The sequence below is a fragment of the Buteo buteo genome, chromosome 21 (genome assembly GCF_964188355.1).
Source record: "Buteo buteo chromosome 21, bButBut1.hap1.1, whole genome shotgun sequence".
In the NCBI taxonomy this organism is placed as follows: Eukaryota; Metazoa; Chordata; class Aves; order Accipitriformes; family Accipitridae; genus Buteo; species Buteo buteo.
The window spans coordinates 14,084,140-14,110,771 of NC_134191.1; the positions used below are offsets into that span (position 1 = coordinate 14,084,140).

At 43.7% G+C, this 26,632-nt stretch overlaps 2 protein-coding genes across 5 annotated transcripts in view; both read right to left on the bottom strand.

Annotated features, from left to right (window-relative positions):
• The window catches only part of TPRA1 (transmembrane protein adipocyte associated 1), a 185,618-nt gene extending 167,541 nt beyond the window's left edge, over positions 1-18,077 (bottom strand). Inside the window, exon 1 of the mRNA XM_075053154.1 lies at positions 18,073-18,077. The gene's annotated coding sequence lies outside the window, so the exon portion shown is untranslated. The remainder of the gene's footprint in view (positions 1-18,072) is intronic.
• The window catches only part of MGLL (monoglyceride lipase), a 68,036-nt gene extending 49,630 nt beyond the window's left edge, over positions 1-18,406 (bottom strand). For 2 of the 4 annotated variants that reach the window (XM_075053158.1, XM_075053156.1), the window contains exons 1-2: positions 17,090-17,240; positions 16,376-16,514 (exon numbers count right to left, since the gene is read on the bottom strand). In XM_075053158.1, coding sequence (XP_074909259.1) covers positions 16,376-16,514; positions 17,090-17,099 — 149 coding nt within the window. In that variant the 5' untranslated portion in view covers positions 17,100-17,240. Of the gene's footprint in view, positions 1-16,375; positions 16,515-17,089; positions 17,241-17,649; positions 17,744-18,057 lie in introns of those variants that run through there. The other 2 variants (XM_075053159.1, XM_075053157.1) reach the window with 2 other exon arrangements.
• Positions 18,407-26,632: the final 8,226 nt, after the last annotated feature.

Consider the following 26,632-nt stretch of genomic DNA (forward strand, 5'->3'; position numbering starts at 1 on the left):
GTTCTTACTTTCTTTATTGCTGGGTGCATGTTGCTCTCTGCTCTCTCTGCCATGCCAGGACAATTGTTTAGAGATGCAATTCCACAATCAATTGCAGGAGAACAATTGCAGGGAAAATAAATTGCAGCACCAGGCTTATGCAAGTAAGTAAGAGCCTCTTAAACCAGGGCTTGGTCATTAGAAGAAACATACCTTGAAACAACACTCAGAAAGCTGCTGTGCTATGAAATCTGGCAGGCCAGAAACACAGTGCGTAAGACCCATGTTCTTGCTTTATTTTCAACAAAAATCACATTGAAACTGAACTAGATGAGGAAGGCTGTGAGTGGGATGGTATGATTTTAACATCTTGTGTCCTCTGGGGACAGAGACACTTCTGTGGGACCCCATGCATGCTCTTTTACTGCCAGAAAATAACCCAAAACACTGGGACTAGACCAAAGAGCTGAAGACAAGCTTCCTATGACTACGTATATGAAAAATGCAATCTTTTCCACCCCATTCAAAAGCATCCCTCCTCAGAACAATGTTTAAGTAATTGCTTAAACTCAGGAAACTTTCTTCAACTCATGAAAGTCAGTAGGACTTAAAAAGTACAAGATGAAAGTTAAAAAGGATTTATAAATGCTGTCCTGAATAAGGACTGATTTAATCACACGTGGAAGTGATTTCCTGAATCAAGCCCTTGCAACTTAAGCTAATGCCATGTTATTCTATGTAAGGCAACTATGCTTTTCATTTGGTATTATGTACATTGTTACCAGAACCAGATCAGCTCTAACAAAGAACATCTGACTTGAGCAGTTTTGAATACTTGACACTAAATTCCTAAAGTAATTTTTAAAAACTAACTGACAGGAAAGCTCTGAGATAGCTAGGCTGCCAGAAAAATGACTGGCTTACTGAAATGAAGTATTACATCTTGTTGTGTTGTTTGAGCTGATTTATCAATTTCTTTGTAGCTGGCATCAGCCCGAGCCTTAGAACCACAGTGAACAATTAACCTTTATTTATCAAAAACATTTCACTGGTGGCATTTTTGGACAAGCAACTGGATAGTTGCTCACAGACCTTTTTAACATGTTAAAAATGTAATTTCATGTATGTATATTTTGCTTCCAAAGTATATTATAATGGAAAATCAATTAAAGGTATGCATTCTTGTGTTAGTTGGGTTAGTGGTCCTTGCTGATTATGAAGATTAGTTATCTTTCACATAATAAGATTATGCATTAAGCAGCTTGTAACATTGTTGAGCTTTAACTGTCACTCCAATTTTCTACCCTTGGTATGTGGTTAAAGATTACCTTTTTTTTTTTTTTTTAAATTTCCAGCTAATCATTTCCAAGAACACATTATGAAGAATTAATTGTTTTGTTCACAATTGGTGACCTTTTCTCTTGCTTTGGATGTAAGACCTGAAGTTTGGAAGAGCAATGTCTCTGTATCTGCTTTTTGAGTCAGCTTTTGCTCTTTTCTTTTTTTTTTTCTGAGGTGATTTGTGTCCCAAAGCAACCCTGACAAAACCTGGGCCACGGGCAGGGATTACAAATAGTTATGGCAATTTCTCTCATGTTGTTCATGCTCGTGACCCACGCAGTTAGCTAAGAGTTCAGCCTGGTGACTCTGATTAGACAGGAATATTTATGGCGGAGTCAGGTGTATCCCTTCATGCTGTCCTTCCGTCTCTAGGAAACGTGCAGAGTTATGTCCCTCTGAAGGTGCAAGAGGAATGACATTGCTCCCAATTCCAAGCCATGTTTCAAGGAGGCATTACACCCAAGAGCTTTGCTTGCTGTCTTGCTCAGTTTTTTTGAGAAATGCATTCTTAGCTTCTGCTTTACTGGCCCATAGCTTTGCCATGCAGGTCCATAATCTGGGTAGCCACCTCCTTTTTCAGCTATCATTGAAGTTGAACAATGTTACGTTAAATCAGCAGTTCTATAGCTGGTTTTCCCAACTAAGGAGAAAAAGCAAGTCAGAATGGCAACAACCTGGAACCGAGTGTCTATCGACCTCCTCTCAATATCAGAGACCATGTAGCATCAGCATGGATATCTCACAGAGCTCCAAATCTGGAGGAATTCACCTCTTCCAGATAGACTGAGGTAAGTAATAGTTCAAGAATGTAGTAGTTTAACCTGTGAAAAACCTTTAAGCACCACAGAATATGTCAAAGGAGACTACGCTCACACTACAAAACTTCTGCTTGATTTTATAGAGCTCGTGGGGATTGAGGATTCTGCACATTTGTTTTTTGTTTGATTTGGTTTGGTCTAGTTGAATACAATCAGTAGCTTCATTCCTGTCGAGACCCTAAACTAAAAAATAAACCTCTCCAGCAAACTCTGCTTCCTACTTACTTTCCCCATTTACTCAGGCTTGGAAGTTCTGATTCAAGCCTGTCCAAAGGGGCTGCTGTTAGTTTAAGCAGCATCCTACTGTCTAGCATCATAGAGACTTAGGGCTCAGTCTTAAAAATCTCCGCTTTCTTCCATGAACAACTCTCTTGCAACATGTCTGCAAGCCTGGTCTCTTCATACATCTCAAAATCACAATCCCTCATCAGCACAGACTTAGGAGACCATTTGAGAACTGCCATGGCCTTCAGGAGGAGTAACATGGATAAGCTATTCAACAACACCAGAAAGTGTAGACACCATAAATCAACGGGGTAGAGACAGAACTGGGTAGTACAGATATATTTCAAAACAAACAGTTCAACAGGATCTAGCTAGAGCCAGCAGAAAACAATGTGGAGAAACAGCTTATGCTGATTTATTGTAGCTCTTCGAAAAGCAAGCCCTCACCGAGAATAACTCATGAGTGGTCTAATATAGGGAAAAGAGATGAAGGAAACTTCACATGGGGCTGGGAGGGAAGGAATTATTGGAACCTTGCAACTGCATAGCTCTGGACAAATCTCTGCAAAGTTAACATTTGAGACCATCTGTATTTTGTTTCAAGGAAGCTTTGAAGTAATATTTTAGGGGACACAAGGCTGAGATCAGAGGTGAAATGCGTGGTGTGTAGCTCAAAATTCATGTGCCGGATCTTCCCACCCCCTTCTTGGATAAAACTGAGGAGAAGGGATTCTAGAGTTACACGGTCTGCCTCGGGGAGACACTCCTCCACTTTGATATCAGAGATGGGGTTTTCCTTGGCAGAACTGGCTGCCAGACCTACTGCTCTGAATCTGCACGGCAGACGAGCACTCTGGAGACATGGGCAGCGCAGGGTTTGGAGCTGCGCTTTCCTCTTGCTGCTGCCCTTCTACAGAGCACAGGAATCCTTGAAAGAAGAATCGTGACTTCTGTTTCCAAAGAGGCAAGGTGTAGGCATCACCGCGCACACAAGGCTGAGGATGACTTGGAGGGAGCTCGGGCAGAACTGCCCCTGGACCTGGCTGGGAGTAGGGCTGGAACTGGACATGCCGGTTCTGTACTTTGCTCTGCTTCAGCCCTTCCTCGGTACAAGGGCTACAAGAGAGATAAAATGGAGGTCATATCTCCCAAGGGGAACTACGAGGATGAATGCACAAAGCAGTCAGTGTATTTCTAAGAAAACTGTGTAAAGCATTATTTAAATAGAAGACATCAGCTGCAAAATTCAAGTCGATCTGAAATCACACCCCAAATTTTTCAATTAGCTTTAAGGTGCAGAGGAAGGATATTCTAAGACGCAAAAGAGTTTCTGACATAGATCCCCTTGAAAATCAGGAAAAATAAGATACCTCTTGTTAATTTTATTAAAAATTAATTTTCACTTGGAAGCAAAGCCACCGCAGATGGAAGGTGGCTGCAGGACCATGATTCTTAATGGAGAACCAACAAGCGGGGAGTAAGAGCAAGACCAGTTTTTGCAGACCTCCCCCTCCTCTTTCACGGACTTGCACTGAACCTCTAACGATTTCCAAAGGGACAAAAATTACCGTTTAGCCAGTCGTGTAGCAGCTTCTTCTTGAAATCAAAATGCAGGCACTGCCTGGTGAGCCAAAGCCTTGGAAAAAGAAAGGCTTGCGTAATTAGATGGACTGTCCTTTCAAAGCATGAGCAAGCTGCTATTAAAGGGCCAGAAGCTTTCTTCTGCACAGTCACTATCGCTCAAACTCAGCACTACTCACTAGTTCAGGACTAAATCCGTTCACTGAACAAAGAAGGTATTTTTATATAAAAGTACGTCTCTGTTTCAAAGTAGCTGTGCAAAACCAGTTCCTTCTTACTGAGTTCACTTGCAGTCTCGGCACACTCAGAACACTGGTACCTGTCCCAGTGACAAGTCACTACTTATGGCTGCTGTAAGCTCATAGCCTGACAAACCCAACTCAACCCCAAAAGACCAAGCAGGCTTCCTAGAAAGGTGTGCTTGATTAAGGGAGCAGATCAAGCCATGCAAGAATGCTGCCTACATGGCAACCTAGCCCCATTTTGACCATTTCATCTCACCTTTCTGCACAGCACAGAAGATGGAATTAGACAGCAGTATCCCTCTATCGAGGTCAGGAGTTCTAGTTGAGCCTCTGTAGGTTTCAAATGATGTAAATTACTTTACTTAGTAAAGCCATCTCTCTGGTTAGGTCCACACAAGTACGTGGTGACTTTTAAGTCCTTAGTAACGTGCTTGTTTGCTTGGTTATTTTCAAGTGTTAGCCAAGAAGTGCTTATAATTTGAGACAAATCATAAAGTGGTGCAGAGGACGCAATGTCTAAATGTCAAGCACTGTTTCCTAAAGTCCTCTAAGACAAGTCTGTAGACTTCTTTTGACTTCATTTTTTTCACAAGCTATTTTTCAACAACACTAGTGGTCTGAACCCAGGCTCATCGGGGGTTCTTCATGGTCAGTCTCCCCACAAAATCAATGGTTCTTAAAAATGGGATTGTCCACGTTTTAGACTCTAGCCATGGCTCTAATCACTTCCAGTCTCAAGCTGTTATTGCAGCGAGTGGATGGCACAGACAACTCCTGACAAGCAATATTGAGAAACTTATTAAAGGAAGAATTCAGCTCATCACCCTAGCACCTGTGCAGGGAAGAAGCTGAAAAGCGCACATCTGGCACAAGGGGGTCAGAGCATTTCCAAGCCATTCCTTGCAATAAAAACTGCACAACTGAAGTACTTTGATCAGGCATTTTGGGCTTACATGGGCAATCTTTGCTAGCTTGGAAGAGAGCTGTGAATAAGTAAAGAGCAAGAAAGGGGATGACACTTTACCTGTTCTGTGAATTCAAGATAGTATGATATTATTACTTTTTAATAAAGCACTGGCTGTGCAATTCCCAATTGTATGGCAATGATTTAAAGCAAAACATAAAACTTCAATTCCCTGAAATACTTAGATCTGATAGTACGGTTTGTAACCAGGCAATTCCACCTATAATGTGGAACCCTTGATTACTTCCTGCACTGAGTCCATTACCCATCCTCACTTTTACCTTTCTGATCCAATTTTGTCTGCAGTCCTCTGTGTTGGCAGAGATCTTAATTGGTTATCTTTAACAAACTGACAAACTCATAAAAAGCTCAGATATCACAGATAACATGAGTCTCCAAATAGCCAATCTTTTTCTCCGTCATTTTCCAAAAGCCAGGGTGGAATTATCCCATAAAATCAGAGACAGAAACTCGGGGATTGATTTCTTAATCATAAAGCACTTATGTCTATTTTAACATACTTTGAGATTAAGCACATCAATTTCCAATGAATAATCCTATCTCGGCACATCCCAGAGCTGCACTTCAGCCCTGCCCAGCTATGAGAGGAATCTTTGCAGCAAGAGGCTTTACAAGCTCTGTCAAAATCAATATCAGCAGCTATTCCTCTGGGAAATCAGTAATGTCACAGGCAAAGTGTTTGCCAAGGCTTTGAGCGTGTTCCAATTAATTTACTGTTCCACGCTTGCCATAGACCTGAGGTGGGAGAGAAAGTTGAACGTGAGCACTTAAATGTGAGACACAGGAATCCTGCTAAGACAGTGATCGCCACAACATGTGCTTTAAAGGCTGAAATGTTTATTCATGTTTTGAACCGAAAAGTAAATTTGAACTGTGGCTGAGGTGCAATGGTTTACCTACAGATGACTTAAAAGTTAACAAATGGATACAGACTTCAGCCTATGGTTGCCAAATCCAGGTCTGTATTATTTCTTGGCCTCACTGAGCTAATCTGGCCATCCAAAGACTTTAGCTACTTGCTTCCTAAAATGTTCTTTCATTTCTAACACCAAGACAGCTTTACCTGTGGCAGCAAGGGCTGCGATGCTAATGTAAATAAGGAACCACTTGCCATGAGTTTTAAACACTATCTTCTTGATTTGCTCTCAAAAAGGGCTGGATGTAATAGCTTTAAACTCCAAAACTGACCAACTTGGGGGCAACTACAAAAATAAGGATGAGTGGTAACAAAAAAAAAAAAATAGATAAATCTTTGGCTGCAATCACTTTAGGTACAGGCAAAGAAAGCTAAAGGCATGTGGGATGCCTTTTCTGCAGAAAAGCTTAAAATAGAAAAGGAAATCAATACTCATTTACAGTATCTGGCAGTCACTGAACCAAAACATACATGTACACCTACAGCAGAGCAGAAATAACAACATTTATTTAAACCACAAGCTGTTATTCTGCTGCAGGAACGCTGTGTTTTATGTGGAGCGCTTCACCAGAAACTGAGAAGTACCACATATTTCTGACCATTTTTAGAAAGCCTCAGCAACATCAAGAGCAAATACTTTCAACACCGCAGTTATTAACGCCGCCGCTGCCAGGCCGGCTCCGACTCTTCCGACTGGCAGCGAAGAGTCAGTGCTGGTGTCTGAGCTAGCAGCAGGGAAGATGTTTTGTCCTTCCTCCTGAGTTTCTCCTCTGCCAACTCACAAGACACCGTTCGTTGGCTCACGTGTGAGGGGTGCATCTGTCGCAGCCTGCAACGGGAAGAGCTTCATCTTCATCAGCTGCACCGCTACAGCGCGGCACCGGGGCCGCTGACGGCCAGAGCTCCCAGACGAGGGTCAAAGCGTTGCACGTGCTGTGTGGGACACGGGCAGGAAAAGAGACCTCGGCTGTCGTGGGACAGGGATGGGGCTCGGGAGCCCTGGAGCACCCGTGCCCGTGCCCTGCGTGGTGCCCGAGCGCTGGCGGGGCCGTACGGGGCAGCAGAGGTTCGCAGACCGCCCGCTGCGCAGGGGCACGGCCGAAACCGTGCTGGGCTTAGCAAAAGGTGAACGAGCCTTGATGCTACATTTAGCTGGGCTGAGGGATCCGACCGCCTCTCCTAAAGCAACAGGAGAAGACGCACAGCGGGACACAAACCCCTGATGGGCAGAACCCTTAAATGATGCTTCAAAAGAGAAATGTAGACCTACGTGTAAGAATGAGACAATGCTTCCACCGACTATGTAAAACTAGGCGGTTTAGAGGAAGGAGGGGTGTTGAACAAATCAACATTCCCCAAACACTGAAAGTGAAATTAAATATAAACAAAGTGAATCTGCTGATTGATTTTTTTTTCCATTCCCCAGCGCTGAGAAATGTGACCAGTAAGTAAACAGCACAAATAATAACAACAGCTGGCTTTTGTACAACACTCCTCATTCACAAAAACCAAAATGCTTTACGAAGGGTGCAACTAAGCTTGTTGCGGAGTCACATAATGCAAAGATGAACAGGGCATCAAGAGGTGCTCTGATCCATTACCCTGTCCCAAGCAAGGATCAACCCTCCCTTCCTCCCACTGTCATGTAAACTGAAGCACAAGAAGTAAAAAACCTTGCCCACGGCAACACAGCATGCCAGAGGCAAGGATGGACACACAGCCTGAGGCAAAACCCGACCCTACAGCAATCAGCGGGAGTTTTAACAGCAGGGTCAAAATGTCACCATGGGTTCCCTGAGCTCCAGCCCTGTGCTACATGCATGGGGCCACAGCAAACCTGGGAAGAAAAAGTCAATTTTTAAAAAGCTTTCTGTCCTAATGAACTTGTGGGCTGCTAATAGTGTCAGAGAGATGATCTGTGCATTTTCAAGACAACCTGGGTCGAGATGCTTGGCGCTCCTTGCTAAAATCATCTGCAGAGAGCTGAAGGCTTGAATATCTTTTTCATAACACAAGATTATGAATGCTGCCTAGAATACAGTGTTTAATTCTCCAAATATTGTAGACTAGCTCTCACACAAAATTGAAAAAATGAAGAAAAAACTTAACCATTAAGTGGGATAGATGTTATCTCTACAACAATTTAATTACTTACTGATTCCTCATCACTCCTCATATGCCTTTAGCCCAGCAAATTAAGCCACTGCAGATTTCTGGAATTTGACAGTCGAATTTGAAACCTCACTGAGATAGTTTTGAAAAATAAAAGTAAAAAATACATTGAAAAATTATAAAAATAAGCTCATCTTGCCAGCTGGTGAACTAGCTAACCTGCTGACACCTACAGTGAATTAAACCAGCTTTCTGTTCTAAAAAAAGGCCAAAGATTTAAGTTTTATTCCCTCACTCTGCAAGCTTCAAGCTCCATCAAGGAAGAGAGAAAACATACAGAGCAAGCCCTTTTTATCATAGGTTAGATAGATGGCTGAAAAAGATCAGTAATCTTTCTTTCCTACCAAATCTATAGCAGTTCGTACATTTCCTCCTTACCCATCTATACACAATACTGGAGCAAATGATTACTACACTACTACTGCTGAAAGTTTGGCTTTAGCCCAGTTGTCAATATTTTGTTTCCTTTTTTTTTCTCTCTCTTTTCTTTCTTTTAACGGATTGCTGCTGAGACAATTTACTTGTAGCTGAACAGCAGAGAACAACTAATGCATCACTTAGTGGATTTTTAAAAAAATCTCTCTTCAGACATCAAGCACTCTTCATCCACCAAAACCTCAAGGAATAATTTACTTTCTCTAGCACCTTTTATCTAGGGACTCCGGACCCAATTTATATCATTTGCCTGGATGATTACACCCAATTTTAGATGAAGAAACAAAAGCACAGAGAAATTAAGGGTCCGATTCTGTACATCACTGGTCATTGTGTCACTGCCTAATGACTGTCCTCACCATGTGTTTTGCCCGTTCTCTGCTCCTCAATGACTTCTTTATTCTGTTTTCTGACACTACATTTTCTAGGTCTAGCAAGCTGCCCTTGCCATCACTTGGTCTGGGAGGATTCTGAGGCTCCCATCATCAAGTGAGCGCCTGCCAAACAGAAATGAAGATAGCTTCTGGCTGGAGAGCAAGTGTCTCTCATGCAGAAAGGGAGTCTCTTTCATTCCAGTGGAAGTACCCATGAAGTCTGGTGTTACTCAAGGTCTTGGGACATTGAAAACGGCTACATAGCTGCCACTGCAAAAATAATGAATCCCTCTGGACACAGACATACTGCATCTGTCTAGGAGAAACAAACACATCCCCAAGTAGAGCACGCTCCAAGACCCGTCCCCTCTCCTGCCCTAGCTGATGTGGACAGCCCGTAGCAGTGGGCTTGGAGGCAGGCAAATCTGACCGGAGCGCTCTGGCCACCAGGACCACTTCCACTGGCCGTTCCCTGCCTGTCCCCAAGGCCACACCTTGGTACCACTGTCTGGACAGAGAGTCTGGTCAGCTTTGAGATGCCTTCCTGACACCACCACCCAGTGACTCCCCCAGGTCTGGTTGCTTTAGAAGATATTTATGGTTGGGACTAGCCCAAGGTTGGTATTTGGGATAGCTGCACCGGTATTTCTCTTCCACTTAACATAAGTGAAATTTTATTGGTCTGCAGGAAGAAACGCTAGGAGAGATGGTTTTAGTGATGTCAAAAAACTTTACTTACCCTGGTGCTGCTAATTTCCTCCCTGTAGGATAATAAGCCATACTGATACAGTGTCAGAACATCTGTACTGGTAGAGTACAGGGCAGGGTCATATGGGTATAGTTAAGGACCTAACTGGGGTGTGATGAGGTAAAGGACCTGCCTAAGCATATCTTAAGGAATCTGATGGGCAGGATGCAATACTACCTCCTTGGATACTTAGGAGAATCAGCCTTTTGCTATCAGGGTTGTGTCACATCTCTTGGATAAGGCACAATAGGAGGTTTAAAACACTGATGGCTTCCATTCAAGTGGAAGCACATTAGGGCAAAGGCACACCTGAACCTAGGGAAGGCAGCTCAGCCAAATGTGTCTGCAGGGACAGCTCTTAGAACAATGCAATTTCCCTAGAAGAACAAAGAGATCAGATGTTCGCCCTGGCCTTGAAAAGCACAAAGTCACAGCAGCATGAAGGGAACTTGCAAGGAAACACAGGCCAACTCCTCTGCAATAGGCATCTAGAAAAAATACCCTCTTCTAGCCAGTACAACTATGCCAGCCAACTCTTGTTGTAGATGTATTCACGGTGATCTAAAAGAGCTGCTGTGTGTTCCCAAGGGATGTTCAAGAGTGCTGAAGAAATTGAGGCAAGGAACTGTGTGTGGCTGGTTTTATCATTTTGTCTAAACCTACACATTTCTTGTGCTAGTGAAGTAAAGTGCTCTTGCATCTGGAACCCTGATAAGGTTGATGAGTTTGTCTGCTTCAACTGTTGCACCACTGTCAACAAGTAACTGGTTTAGAGTGCTCCCAGTCTGATGAACTGAAGAAAATTTATGCACCAGAGTCTGAGAGGAGAGCCAGTGCAGGGTCTGCTCATGATAAAGAGACCTGGAGGGACAGGCAGGGCTCTAACTGCTGAGTGACCAGCTAGGGGATCCATCAGAGTCATGGTACAAAGCCAATACTGATCACCAGACTTGTAATCCCATTAAAAGCAAATTAATTATTTGCATGAGAAAAGCAAGGTTTGCTCAGCCTTCAGTCTCTCCCAGAATCATGGGCAGAAATTGAGCTTTTCAACACAATCTCAAGACCATTTTTCTTCTTTTCTCCTATTTCTGCCTCTGCCTCTGATATTCACCGTGTTGGACAGCACCATTTCCACGAGTTTATCAGGTGGCTCACTGAGAACCAACATTGATTTTGCTTCCTTTGCTGCTGTCTCAGGACCAGGATGAAATTTTACTGCTTTGAGATTCACAACAGGGAACTCCTAAAGTCACCTTGTTCCCACACACCAGTGTCACAAAGTTGTACGCTTGTGCTTAGAAGCTGATCCTGACAGGGCAATGAGCAAAAGGGACACTTTAAATTACAGTTGTTACTCCCTTTGTTATTTGCCTTTTTCCTTGGGTTCTGTGGAATAAAAGGCAGATTTGCTTCTGTTGAGCATTCCTGTGGGGACTGAAAAAAATTATCCTGCTAAAAAAGCCAGTTGGAAATATCTACAGCAAGAACCACAGCTGCTCTCCTGTCTGTCAGAGTCTCTCTTACGTGAAGCTGGTTTGCTAATTCGCCCATCCTCTGGAAACGCGTAAGAAATCATAAAAGGATGCCTCCATTCACCGTGAATAAGACAGTCGCATGGAGCAAAGAGGACATAGGCATTAAAGGAACACATACACGGCTGATGAATAGAAGGGAGGCTTTAGAAACTCGGGTAATAGCAACACAGCGAGCAAAGCCTGGAATGCTGATTCAACAATGATAATTGTTATTTCCCCTTTGCACTGTGTACGATGTGATCAGACACACAGAGGGAGCTGAATTCATCCTACGAGAAACTGTGCTGACATAAGTCACTTTGCACCATACAAATTTGGGCCTTGTGTGTTAGATTGAAGTTGACCTCATTAGTACAAATAAAAGTGTTCTTCAAGAGTGACACTGAATTAGAAATTCCTTTAAGTATTTCTAGAGACTAACACAGTATAATTAAAGACATTATAATTAGTGACTTGATTCCCTTTGCTTTGAGTTCAGTTGGGTTTATTTATTTATTTATTCATTTTGGAAGGGTCTGAAAGTCATATTCAGCTTTGTCATCTGCTCATGCTGGGAGCTGTGCTGTTCTTCTGGAAATGCCATGGAAATGCTGGTAATGAGGTGCCAAAATCAGCAAGCAATATTCACAATTTAAGGGCCAGTTCAAATATAAAGGCAGTTTGTATTTCTGCACCACAGGCACTTCTGCAAAGTCCTTGGGGAAGAGAGAAATATATTTTCTCCTTATTGGCTTGGCCTTTCACTGCTAACATGTCAGAATGAATGACAGGCATTTTTCAAAGAGTAAAACAAATTTTAAAAAGTGAACAGAAAAGCGAGTGTTTTTTGTTTGTTTATTTTTGTATTTTTAATCACACTTGTCAGGTGTAGAACTGAAAGAACTCCTACAAAGACACTGTTTACTCAGACAATTGCAACTCTGCTCACTTAAACACGGTCACGATGTCTAAAGTTGAGCCAATCCATTTTAGTGTACATTAACAATTGACTGGGAACACATCTGTGACCCACACACGTCTCCGCTTCAGGCAGCCTCCTCAGGCAGACCACTTCAGTTGCTGGCAATCATCTAAGTGCACCCAGAGACCACTACGTGGAGAGACACACAAGCATCATGCTAACTAGCCAGATAATGATTTGTTTGATCCACGAGGAAGCTCAGATACAAGGATGTTTGGAACCCACACTTTCAAAAGCATCCTCTAACTACAAGTGTCTCAAGCTTCAAGTGTCCACCCTAGAGTGGCTGATCTACAGGGAGAGAGTTAAGCATCACTTTGTCTGAAGTCAATGGTGGCTGCAGGCTATTAGCACCTTTGAAAAAAACTCCCCTGGATTAATAAATCTCACAGGGTTTATTTGAGGTCAAGCAGAGGGGCTGAAAGTGCCCCAGAACAGACTGTTTGTGCTTATCTAGGCAGTGACAGGAACAGCTGAAGCATCCAGAAAAAGCTACGGGGATACAGAACAGAGAGGAAAAGAGGGTCATCTCTGAACTTCTCCAGGCCCTTTAGGGGCCTCAGAGGAAATGTCTGACTTCTCCTCCCAGCTCTCCTTCCCCTTCCTCATCCCACCTCTATTCTTAGCAGCTTTGTCTGAGAGCTAGGAACAGAGCATGGTTTCTTAATTCCTCACCTCCTGTTACCTCATATTTTGACTGAGACTGCTCAGGGCGGTGGCAGAGGTTTTAACCTTGCATGGAAGCGTTGTTTTTGTTTACACAAAGACTGCTTTCCCATTAAGTAGGATTTCCTCGACTACTGGGACATGCTATAGGCACAAGATCTATCTGGTTTGGTACCGGCAATTTACTTCCTCCAAACAACATTACACGGTCCTGAAAATGCCCTGCCTTGCCCAGATCTGAAGCTCTGCACTGACTAGTGAGCACTCAGTGCCAAAGAGCTACCTGTTTTCATGCTCCACAAATCCTGCTGTTGGCACGATACGTGAAAACGACACCAGAACATACCGCTGCTTCTTCCCTGCTGCCTTCAACAAGACCACTGAATTACATCTTAAGATGAAACTGGCTCAACAAGTTGGGCAGCTTGCAGGGCTGCTGGCCGGGGAAGTTGCACCTGCATTGCTGCCAGCAGACAGCAATAGAAGAAGACACCCAGTCCCCAGCTCTGCTGTTGGGAGTGACTTCCCACCTGAAAAACAAGTGGAAAACACTGTGGCTCTCCTTCCTTAGTCCCATTACTACCTTCTCTATCTACCCCATCTAATCATTATGACATCTGAGTGCCTTTGTGCGTCAGCTTCCTGTGAAGTAATCACCTAAATCCCCCCTCGAAACAAAGCAGACCCTGCTGAGGAACTCACAATAGGTGCCTTTCACTCACAGGACAACCTTGGCCTCGGTGGCACTTACAACAAAGCTTCCATATGTGCACCAGTATGGGCTGATCAGTCAGATCAACACCACACAGGATCAGAGCCTGGATATTTGTGAGCATGAAGCAAAAAAGCCTCACAAAATTTCCCCGTCTTCCCGACAAACCGTTTTTTTTTTTTTAAAAAAAAAAAGGCTACAGCACATTAGTCTGCTACAGTCTTTATCCACCTTTGTGGGTCTGTTTGAGGAGATAAAAGAGAAGGCCCAGCTCCGAGGGGTAATGTCTGTCGGTCGGCCCCACTCTCAGAGACTGCCTAGCCATTGTTTGCTCTTCAACCCCAGGCTAGGGCTACTTTTTAATTTTTCCTTTGGCAGATATCCCGGGTTTTCCTCTCCCTGGGGGAGGGATCAAGGATGATAAGTTCTATTCTAACAGAAGACAAGGCAATGATAACCTTTGGGCATCTGCAGTGAAGAGGTATTTCTATAGCTCTAGCTGGGATTAGATGCATAATGGATCAATGAAAGAGCCCACCGTTTGACGGTTATAGCATCATTCATTAGCGTTAAGATTTGAACCTGAATCAACAATTGAGTTAGAAGATTGAAAGAATCACCTTCAGTATTTGAAATAGAATAAACTGTAACAAGCCTGTAAAAGTCCCCTGAGGTGTCTCTCTTTCTCTCCCTATACACATATATATAGATCACTTTCGCTGAACATTTAAAATTAGATGAAAGTTCCTGAGCTTCTACATATGAAGCAGAAGAAGCTGAGCTACTTATGAAAAGTGAGAGGGGAAAAAAAACAAATGTATTTTTGGTTTGCCTATCAAAGCACTTCAAGAGCATTCTTGACTGTAGGATCCAGGCACTAACTTGTTATTCAGTCACTTACCAACTCTCTCATACATAACAATGCAAAAAGAGCTAATAATAAACAGTACGCCCCCTCCTTATACACAAACATGCAAACGCAAACACACACACACACACACACACACTTAGGAACCACTCGTAAATGAGCAACACTGAGCCCATCCACTTTTGTTGTCACAAAACTAGGGCAAGCTCGCTCTCAATTAACTGCTTGCTGCACAGAGCCCTAAAAAAAAATTAACTACCCAGAGGACTTAGACACCAAGTTTTAACTCTCAGCTCTTTATCATCCTTTTATTTCTGGATCAAAGACCCATCCACTCACTACTAATTTGCTAAGAAATTAAACATGAAAAAAGAAACCAATTCCACAACTGGGTGAAGACCCGTTGTGGGCAGTTAATGATTAATTAGCATTATAATACAAGACAGCCTGGTTTCACAGTAGAAGCTTGTTTTAATAGCACTTTTCTTTTCTGTAGAGGAAATCTTCAGGTTGGCGTAAAGGCTATGTAAAGCACCAGCGCCAAAAACTTTCCTTCTTGTTTCTGAAAGGCAGTAAGCAGAAGTTAACTAAAAAATGTTCTGTGGACCAGGTGATCTTAACCAAGACCCATGTTCTACAGCCTGACCAGTGCAATGGAACCATAGTGGGGCGGCTGCACTGCCGTCCCCTCTGCGGACAGTGTACTTCGGTGCTTGCCCACCTCCCAGCTCTATGTTATTCCTACTACCCCTTAGTTTGGCAGGCATAAAACCCAAGGCCAGCTAACTTGGACCCATATCCATCTCTCAGTGCAGTTGCAGGCTGATTTGGACAGAGGATGACATCTAACCTGTTGGGTGGTCAAGGAAAAAGTTTAACTCCCTACTACAGCTTGAACAACTTTTTCCTGTGACTGTTTTCTAGCTGTATAAAATCAACACAGCTTTTCCTGTTGGCTTGCAGAAGAAGAAAACAATAAAACAATATCCAGATTTTTATGAAGTAGCTACGTGTATAACTAGTGGTAGCATAAATACATGCCAAGCCAGCAGATACAGGGAGGAAGAAGAAGGATCCTAACTATAGGAGAAACAGAGATAGCTTTATATAGCAGATCATAATCAGCACACAATCAGCACAGAAAGCTATTACAGTAAAGGGATTATCTAAATTATGTCAAAAACACTAGAGAAATTTATCTGTCTGGTTCCTTGTCCATATTTATTACTGAGGTCAGTTTTGAAATCACAGCTGCCAGTGAAAGAGCTCCTAAATCATTGCTAACTATAAATAAGTAAAAAAAGCCCAAACAACAGTCAAAAAGCAATGCAGTCAAACCATATTCCGCCCGTTGCCCTAATTCAGCTACTACTGTTGAAATTGAAGTCAGATGCTGATGTTTAATTTGTTGACACTGAGAAAATCAGAAAGAGTAGACATCCCTAAGCCTGTATCCCGTCCCTCCCTGATTGCCTGTGCTATTAGTTTGAAGATAGTTGTTTATTGCTGATAGGCATCAGCCACCTGCATGTGCCACCGGGCAGCATACTGAACTGCCAACCAAGCCAGCTGTGCATGAAATGACAGTAACTCCCTGTTTTACATCTATAAGGCCAACTTGAGTGAGTAAAGGTTTGGAGAATACAGCCTTTCCAGTAGGGGCTCTCTCAGATGAGAGAAATCTCTCTTAGTGGCTCTATAAAGCTCCATGCACACAGCCCTGTAACACCAGTCAAGCTATAAATAATAATTACACAAACAGAGTCTTATTTACTGATCGTAAAAAAGGACATTTGCCGGAAAGTGCTCACCTGGGAGCTGCTGTTGGCTTCCAATACCTGCAGAAGAGATACTGCCCGTCAGCATTGACGATATGGGGCAGGTCCTTGTACGGGATGTTTTGAGGACTCCGCTTTGGCGAACTTTCCTCTGGCATTCTGGGAGAATGACCTGCAAGATGTTGGAAGAAACAAGACATACTTTAAAACAGGTGAAGGCAAGATAGAGCCTGATGGGCTTGGTAGCCACAGACATTCGGGAAAGTCAGTCAGCAAGGCAAGCACCACTGATGGAAGTCTCCCTCCAAAACCTCAGCCGAAGACCCCCCCAAAATCTTTAGTACTTTAAAACAGAAACGTAGCATTTTGTGTTCAGAAAAGGCTCACATTTGGGGGGAGGGCATCGGAGAGGGGGAAGGAGGGAAGATCAATCCACCATCACTACTTCATTACAGCTTTCTCTCCCCCACTTCTCCCATCTGTGTTTATTTTGCATCGTTTTGTGAAACGGATCCTAAAAAGAATATTTTAGCTGCAATCAAGTGCAGATTGTGCAGCAACGGCTACAGATACGAAAAGACAGCTGCATAAAAGATTTATCTCTGCCTTAACATCTCCGAAGAGCAGCGGAGGGTACGCAGCAGAGGTATCTGCCACCGTGTCATCCTCGAGCTCTTCTCTGACATCTCAGACGGGAAGGTGGCGGCGGTGGGGAACGAAACATTTCCAGGAGAATTTGCAACAAACCTGTTTTCATCCTGTGCGAGGGTTTGCATTCTAGTGAGGAGCCGGCATCGCAAGTCGAATGCAAGCAGCTAAGGCTTTTTTTTTTTTTTTTTTTTGCACCTCGCTGCGGAGCTGCGTTCACACTCCGCCAACCACGCAAGCCCCCACGGTCCCCGGTGGGTGCTCGGCGGGTCCCTCCCGGGCAGCTCCGGTGCGCCGGGCGGGCTGCGGGGGGCTCGCCGCAAGCTCCTCTTCCCGGCTCGCTCGCTCTTTGAGGAAAGTCGCTTGGGTAATTCACCACTTCTTGTTCATCACTTTTTTTTTTTTTTCTTTCTTTCTTTTTTTTTTTTTTTCCCCTTCTCCAACAAATTGCGTGTGTGGGCTGAAGTGGCGGTGGTGGGAGGGGAGGTTGGGAAGGGTGGGGGAGAGAGGGAGGGCTGACGAGTGGGAAAGCTGCAGTCCACTTTCCAGAAGCTGCCGCACGCACATCAAAGGCACCTTGAACACATGCAGCTGGGGCAGCTCACAAAGTTCCTGCCGCCGCAGGTTGTTCGCAACTTTCCTTCCTTCCTGCCACTTACTGTTCGGAGGCCGCGGCGACGGGGGGGGGGGGGGAGGCGGCGAGGGAGGGGGGAGCCCCTTTTCCTCAGAGCGATCCCCGCTGCGAAGCCGGCTCGGTGGAAGCGCAACTTCCCCAGCCAGGCGGGCGGCGACGGAGGAGGAGGAAGAGGAGGAGGAGGAGGGATCCGAGCCCCCTGCAGCCTCCCCAGCGGAGCCCAAGCCGGGGGCGGCTCCACCCCACGGTGCGCCGGGACCGGCTGCTCCCGGCGGCGGCGGCGGGCGGGGGGCGCCGCGCCCGGGACGCGATCGCTGCTGCCGCCCCCCCCCCCCGGGCTGGGCTGGGCGCCGACCGAGCGGGCAGCGGTGTGTGTGTGTCCCCCCCCCCCCCACCCACCCCACCCGCACCCCGCCCGCGGGTGGGTCCTCACCGGCTGAGCCTCCGTCTGCCTCCCCGCGGGCTTCACATGGCTGGGGGCGGCGTGGGGGGGGGGAGCCCGCAGCCCCGTGTCGGCCGAGGAGCCCGAAGCAGCTGACTGCCAGCCGGCTTGCGTGGCCGCGAGTGACACCCTGGGAGCGTGGACGGGGTTTTATCCGCCGAACCGAGCGGCGGCGGGCTGCGAAGCCGGGCTGCCTTCGGGGCTTCCCCCGGGCTGAAGCCCCAACTTCACCGTTTGCGTTTAGACCCGCGGCTCTTCGGACTTTGGAGCCGCGCCGGAACGATTTGAGTCTTTCGGATAGGAGCTCGGAGGGGCACCCCAGCCCCTTGCGTCGCACCCTCGTTCGTGGTAGGGGCAGTTTATAAATGCAGCATGTAATTTATACGCGCATAGCCTAATAACGCACCTGATCACCAGAGGTTATACACAATACATGTGTTGCTGCTGTGTAATCTGAGCTCTGTTTGATGGTATGCGATACTTGCTTATGAAAATTGCCACGGCAAGGTTCCCTGAAGTTAAAATAGCTTCCCAGCCTTTAGGCATCCCGATACTGAGTTTTGTCATTTAATACTGGTAAGTGCTTAGCATTTATTGAGCACTTTTAAATTGCTTATATTAAGGACACAGATTCACGCCTTTTACATTTCATCAGGATAGCATTCTAAACCTTAGTTTTTACATACCTACATATACTTAGAGGTCTCAGGCCTTTGTAAGAAGAGGCAGCTATTAACAATATTTTTTTAAAGCTAGGCAATGTGCTCACTGAGTCCAAACCTGGAAACAAAGGCTGAGGAAAGGAAAGAAATAGATGCTAACAATAATAACAATAAATGCAAAACCTCAGAGATGACCCATATAAAACTAAAAAGGAAATCAAAACCAGATTTTTTCCTCTTTCAGTGTCACTTATATTAAATGCCCTAGGGGAGGGTTTAGTTGTAAACAGCAAAAGCAAAATTACATATTCCTGTAACTGCTATTGTTTGAAGAAAAACCCAAACCCATCATTTATAGTAGTTTATAATGAGCGAGGCTTTGGTCAGATGGGGTCTTAACCAGAGCCCTGGGAGCTGTACTTGGAGGTGTACAATTTGCTAGGCCAGCTACTGTCTAAGCACGGATGGGTGGAATTAAAGAGCTATCACAAGCCAGCTCCAGAGTTGGAAGAAGCAAGGGCATGCATATTTATTTAAAGGATACAGATCAGATAATAACTGGATTAAGGAGAAAAGAAAGAAGGAAAGAAGCCTCTTCCCCTGCTCACAGTTTATCTGCCAGGAACACTTCACTGCTTCCCTACAGCCATCCATGAAACCTGATGCCAGGAACAGGCTCCTCTCCCCCTGTGGTGCTGGGAATATCCGAGTTCCCAGGGCCACAGAGCGGTGGGGAGAGACAAGGAAAATACCACTTTCTAAAATTCAGGATAAAAATAGCATCGCAAAGAAAATGACCTTTGCTGGGACACGAGGGCGAGCTCCTGTCTTTGAGAGCCTGTCCCAGTCAGTCCAGAGATATGATTCCCTCGATACCCCATTAACCTCCGTGTAGCTAATACTGGAAGCAGCAGGACTGTGGTCCAACCTACACTCTCTGCCAGGTCCAGATTCTCACCACTGCACAGGAGCGAAGGATCAGCCGCCCCCTCCTTCCCTTCTCCCCAGCTTCCCTGAGCCCCCAGGAATTTGAGGACATGTCTTCTCATAGGTAGCACACCCTCCCCCGTCTCGTGATAACATCATAAAAATGCATGAGAAGCAACTGCTGACTAGTTACCTTATTAGTTTATGGAGTTTAAGCCATGAATGAAAAGCCACCTGAGAAAACTGGACTGGGTCTGAAGAATTCACCATGCTGGTATCCAAACACTATACGGGGCTTTAGCAGAGCAATTATTGCATACTGGCTCCCTGTGAGAAATCAAAGGGATGTCTGAGCATGCAGTATTTATGAGACTGTAACATCTTCTCTTGTCTCGGTGGAGTGAAATACGTTTTGGAAATACAGTTTAAGCTAAATCAATTTCTTAATAAAAAATAGAAATACAATTGGTGAACCTTTACACTAACTCAGTAATTGCTTAAGCCTTGTAGGGAAGGGTGTGTGGTTTATTAAAGGCTGAGCCCTACTTAGCTTAAGCATCTCCATTGACTCACCCACAGGAGTATAGAGCAAAGGATTACGCCTTCAAATAAGACAAATTTTAGGAAAAGAATCAATTGCTGGAATGACAGAGAAAACATGTATAATGAATACTTGCTATCACAGCAAGGGGAGAGAGAGAAAGGGCTAAAGAGAAGAGAAAGGAGAAAGTAGGATGGATGGGAGACAGCATAGCAGGCTGGCATGTGATTCTGATGGTGGGGTAAAGGAATGAGACAGGATTTTCTTTGTCATTAGGCTTTCATCCACAAAATGAGTTTTTAATGGATCATATCCTGTTGGCATGCAAAGGTAAATAGACTGTACGAGATCCTTCCACTCTGGTTGATGGTACCACGCTCTTAAATAGCAAAGGAGTATTTTTGTGTGAGAAGTGGATTTGATGGGGTGTGGATGCTAAACCATTTGGGATTCTACTCACCAGAATCCCACCACAAAGAGAACTTTTGCTGACAAGAAGGAGGAAGAAAATAATAGAGGAGAAGGATGCTATAATAAAATATATAAGAAGTATGTGGTTATGAAAGAATCTGCTCCAACAGAAAAACGCTGGAAGTTACAGTAGTCAGGGAGCAGCAGGAGAGAGCAACAGACAGTGCAAGCGAGAGAGCACATGGGAAACAATGGGAGATGAAGCATGAAGAGGAAGAATTAAAATCAAGTGAAAAGCGAAGAAGCCAATGCCACTAAAGCTGTCAGTTTAGAGTCACTATTTTGGTTTTGCCCTTCTCTTTGGCTTTTGTTTTTATTTATCCCTACCCAGAGTCCACTCGTTCAGCTTTACTTATTTGTGTAATCTGCCTTTGCTTGCCTGTTGGTATTCCTGAATAAGACATGTACGGGCATGAGACAGGAGTGGAGGGTAGGACAAACTGCTTTCTTTTTCCTGTAAAATAACAATTTTAATGCCTTGCAGCCAAAAAAATAAACTTGGTGTCAGGCAAACCAGGTTGAGGAAGAAAGTGTTAAAGGACAATACTTTATTATTCAGGTTAAGCTTAACAATATCAGGAGAAATTATAACTAGCTTGGCATTGGTCTGCAATTCTGCAGTCTCATGTACCTCTTCACAAATTAGTGCCAAGTGAAATGGAGAAAGCTTGAAGGGTTAGTGCAGGGATATCTGGGCATCACAGAAATTGTTTGCAGGCTTCCACTGATTTGTTGCCCATCAGTAATTTCACTTTCCCTAATCAGTGGGAATAGAATTATTAGATTAAGCTACAAGTGGTTTAGTACCCCTAGACGCAAACTACAGTCAAGTAATAAAGTATTTTTACCATGTAAATGAAAATAATTAGTGGTAAAAATAGTCTTCATTTTTTTGTAGGTATTAAAAATTCTGCAAATCATGCTGCCATTAGAAGTCGCTTACAAAGCTGTGACTGCAGGCAGTAGCTATATGAGTGATTAGTATCTTCCCTGTGCTCCTTATTTGACAGGACCAAAAATACACACTTAAAAATACACTCTTTGAATATAGGTTTCAGTCCTTTAAACTGATGTATAGAAGATGACCCATCCTACATAGATGCTAATTTGAGAGCTGGTTGTTTTTAATTACAGAAGCAATACATGTTTTGTTTGGTAGTTCATTTGGGGTTTTTAATTAAAAAGAAGAATATTGGTACCAGATTCTCAGGCATTCTTAGTACAAAATATATAAATGGCATCCTCCAAAGGTAGGAAATTCAAAATGAAAGGTGGAAATTCCGCCCTAAAGTTTTGTCTGTAGAAGTCGACAGAGTTTATTCTAGCAACCCTCTTGCTTGAGAGTAACTCTGCCTTGGGAATAAATATGGTTTTTATAAAAGTCTGGAACTGTGTAACCTTAGCAGTGTCCCAGCAAGGGAGCTGATCCGCACTGGGTGCTGCAGAGACCAGCTCGCTGGTGGATTTTCTCAGGTGCCCAAGCCCTTGGCTGACAGAAGTTGCAGTGAAGTATTGCAGGTCTCGGGCACTAGAGGGCACAGCCACAGCTTCTCTGTGCCCTGGGAGCATGGGGACACGTTAGCCCTACCAAACTCCCCTTCCTCCTGATTTTTTTTTTTTTTTTTATCATTTTCCCCTTTATCATGCGAAGGTTTTCTTTAAACATTTGTCCCTTTTTATCTCTGTGGCCCAGTATTGGTTTCTAAATAAAAGTTTCCTGTGCTGGTGTATAATTAGTCCAATTTTCCCCCTGGATTCACTCACACTACAAGAATAAACTTCAGTGGTTTATACCCTGGGCAAGCACATTGCTGCAGCACTTGAAGGGAAATCCTGTCCTTGTCACCGTGAGGACAGACAGATTAATGAGTCTGTTATGGGATGGCATTTCCTATTTTACTGCGATATGACTGCATATAGCCATATTACTATTCATAAAATGTTGGTCACCTCAGTAGAAACAGGGTTTTTAGGGCAGAAACGTAATTAAAAGGAAAAATTAAAGGAAAAAGTTCTAAGCTTTGAATTTCAATGTGCATAAAAATCAGAATAAGACAACACTACACATTTTTTCCAGATGGAATTATGGTCTCAATTTTGAGAAGTACCTGACCATTCCTTTTCTCATTTCTATTACTAAGGATGAGTGCATAATCCACTTTACAAACCCAGCATCATTGTATCAGGACTGAATAATACAGCCAAAAGATGCAGCTATTCTGTCGTGGTTAGAGTGGTGTTTTATTTTGGTAGCCAAACTGGAAGCATTGACTGGTGAAGAGTTATTATTGTGCCGCCTGGTTTTCTTGCTGCTTTGCAATTGACAAAGCATCATTTATCATGCTTTGCATTCCAATTTTTTCTTTGCATGTTTTCCAGCTCATCATAACATAATTATGTTTCTGTTTCTTCCAGCCAGGGGCTGATACTTTCTTTTACTAAGACAACAGCTGCACTGCACAACCTTGATGAATCCCCATAAGGGTAAAATGTGTCTGTAGTGCTTGTTTCTGCCTTGGCAACCCAAATGTTCAAGCTCTTTTTTATGACAAATGCTGTTCTAAAATGCACCCAACCCTGATGCTTTCATAGCATTTCTCAAAATGAGGTTTGATATTGTAATTTAGACTTAAAATATTAAATATCCTGCCTGGTTTGTAATTTTAAGGGCTTCTTTTGTAACATTTCTTTTTATAGTGTTTATAGGTTCATAAACACTGAGATGGAATTTTAGAGGGCCACAGTTACTGACATGCAACTTATCTTTTGAATGAAATTGACTTTATGTGTGAAAATCAGCACAATCTGGAGGACTGCTTTATGCCCCTAAAAGGCATCTTAAGGGAGCTTTCATGGTACAGGTGAATCATTCCCTTACTTGGCCTTAGTTGGCCCAGCCACACTGCAACGTAAAGGTAATTATATCAAGCTCATCTATGAAGTGCTTTAACTGCTAGTGATGGAAAAAGCTGTAAAAGACACGCAGGTTTTTTATTATTACTTACTGAGATATTTTATTTAACCCATAATTTAGTACTTTGAACCTGAGATTTCAAAGTCCTTCAGAAAGGAAGGATAAAATTTTATGGGGGGGAATCAGAGCAGAGGAAAGTAGGGCTCAATGCTGGAGGCAAGCTGAGGGCAGAATCCATTCTTAATGCTCCTGATTTTGTTTACCCAGTTATACCAGTATTAACTCCCATCTCATCTTGAAATCTATCCATCAGAGCACTGTGAAGAATTGAAGCAGTAACTTTTTCAGTCATTAAAGATTACCCAGATTTGCAAGTATAGGGAATATTGGGTCCTGGACAAAACCACAGCCTGGATAACTACATTCTTCAGGGCAAAATTTTCCCTACAATTTCGCTTTCCAGCCTAATCTCCTGGATGCTATTACTGCTGTCACCATCATTTGAAGATTGGTTGCATTTATATATAAAAATTACAATAATTCTGTACACAGAGGCAAGAGTTTTAACTCAAATGATCAGTCCTATTTACATCTATGTGTGCCATGATCTAAGGATACTTTGGGATATTTGAGCATGAGGGTGTCTGCAGCAACATTTTGGTTCTGTCCACCACATTGGTTACCGATGTAATTGCCTGAAAGGCTCTTAGATGTTGACGGAAGCTACCCCTGCCCAGCCAGGGCTGACCTCTTCTATCCACGAATGGTAAGTATAATTCTGGTGTTGCTAGAAAAGGTAGCAGGTTTGTTGTTTTGGATATGCAATGAACACATGGCTCATGAGAAGAGCTTGCCTCTTGCTTTTTCTCCCTTATAAACCTGTGGCAAATTCTGGCAGATTCTGCTCAGATATATTTTAGCTTTTTTCTCATGTATCTTTGGTTTCTTTACTCAGTCCACTCACACATGTTCAGTGTAAGATGTGCATTTTCTTTCCGATTCATGTACAGTAATTACTTCCTAACATCTGCCTAACAGATTTTGTAAGAAAAGTAACTCTGCAAATTTTAAGAAAAAAATAAATGTATGAAATCTTTGAAATCTCTATTACTGGGGTTTGTTATCCACAGCTGACTGGATGTGTTCCCAGCCAGGAAGCTGGTTCAGCAAAACAGCTGCATTAGCTATTTAACTGGAGGCCTGATTCTGCTCTTGCTGACATGGATGTAAATCAGGAGTAGTGCTAGACAAAATAAAGAATGTCCCCAGAGCAAAATGCATGTTGGAGAAAAAGTAAGCATTATGGTATGGAACAAGAGAATTCTAGCAGATACTCTGCCATCCTGGTATAGGTGTGAGGCAGTTTCTTAATGTCTTACAGAAACCTTATACCAAATACACTGCTTACTCCTGAGAGCATTCTCCTGTCTATATATTGTGGTAGCACCAAGTGGCCAACAAAATGAAGGCCCAGTTGTGCTCAGTGTTGCACCCTAATACCATGAATTCACACGTGACTTATTCTGTACTAAGCACCACATTCATTACTGCTTGCATCTGGTTCATAATTGTTCCCTCTCGGTTATTTAATTTTTACAGTATCTGCTACAATTTACTTTATACCTTTTAGTGCAGGAGAACACACTCACTGGTTTTCCTCCTAGGCAGAATTAATGCATGTACTGATTAATGCAGAAGTACACTTTGAGAAAGGGGATGTGAAATGAGAAGCATTGCGGTGAAAAAGGGGACAAAGCATCCATAGGCAAAGTATTTCCTATATAGGACGACAATGCTGTATATCAGGACAACAAAGGTTTGTTACCAGAGCCTCATGTGCTTTAGAGATGGACATCTTCAGTCCTCGAGGCCATTAAACCCTTTGTATTTGATCTTACTGTAAATGAGCAGCATGTGCTGTTAATAACATCAAAAGTTATGGTATCTGAGAGTTCACCACCCAACCCTCATCCTGTTTCCTCCAGCACAAGATATCTATTATATCTTGGCTACAGTCATTGATTCTCATGTAGCAAAGGTATCTGTGGTTTTGTTTGTGCTTTGGCGTCACGAGCATCTGCAGTTGCTGTGGGCTGATAATGTCAGTTCAGATTCCTGCTACAGACCTGTCGGTGGGGCTGCCTGGACTCCTGCACGTGGGAACCTTCCAGTTCTCAGTACCATGCTTTGATACCAGCATGTGCTGATTGTTTTTACTTGTTGAGTTTTCCTAGTACATTACTGAATCTTCTCCAGAGTTAGAGTAAGTTTTTAAATGGAAGTCTAAGGTTTGGAGATGCTACCCTTTCAGGCACAAGAGGGAACACTCAGCTCCTGGATGTAGATATCTGCATGGAACTCCATCATTCCCAGACCTTGGGAGGTTTTGAGGAGGAGGACAGCAGAGGGAAGGCTGCAACATTCAGCACCTGAGCCAGAGAGCATAAAGCATCTCTTTCCCTCCTCTGCTGTGAAATGTGTATGAGACATGGTGAGCAATGTGTGTGTCCACAGTCCCACCACGACACCTGTGCCCAGTGCCTCAGCACCCACAGGGATGGCATTACAGCAGCATCTGTGCTTTGGTTTAAAACGGGGATAAACTCCTAGCCTTTGGTTTTGTGGGGCTCAGTCTGAAATGAGACAGGGGTGAAACCAAGGCAGCAATGTCTGCCTGAGTCCAAAATCTCCCTCTGCAGTCCGGGTCAGACATGTACCCCAGACTACACCCCAGCAGTGTAGCTCTCTGCCATGGCTCATCTGCCTCCACCTCTGCCCCCAGTTTCAAATCTATTCAATACGTTTTGCAACAAACAAGGATTTCTGGGGCAACTTCGGTAAGATCAGAAAGATATCCTTCTGCTGCTTTGAAATCTGTGAGCGCGAATGATTCATTCAGCACAGGACCCATTGGCCATTCATATCTATCTGATGATCAAATATATTTTTAATTATCAATCTGAGATGATTTTTTTTTTCACTAGACAATACCCAACTGTATTGTAAGAGCTGTTGGGATTGAGCCAGAGAATTTGGCAGCAAGATATGGAA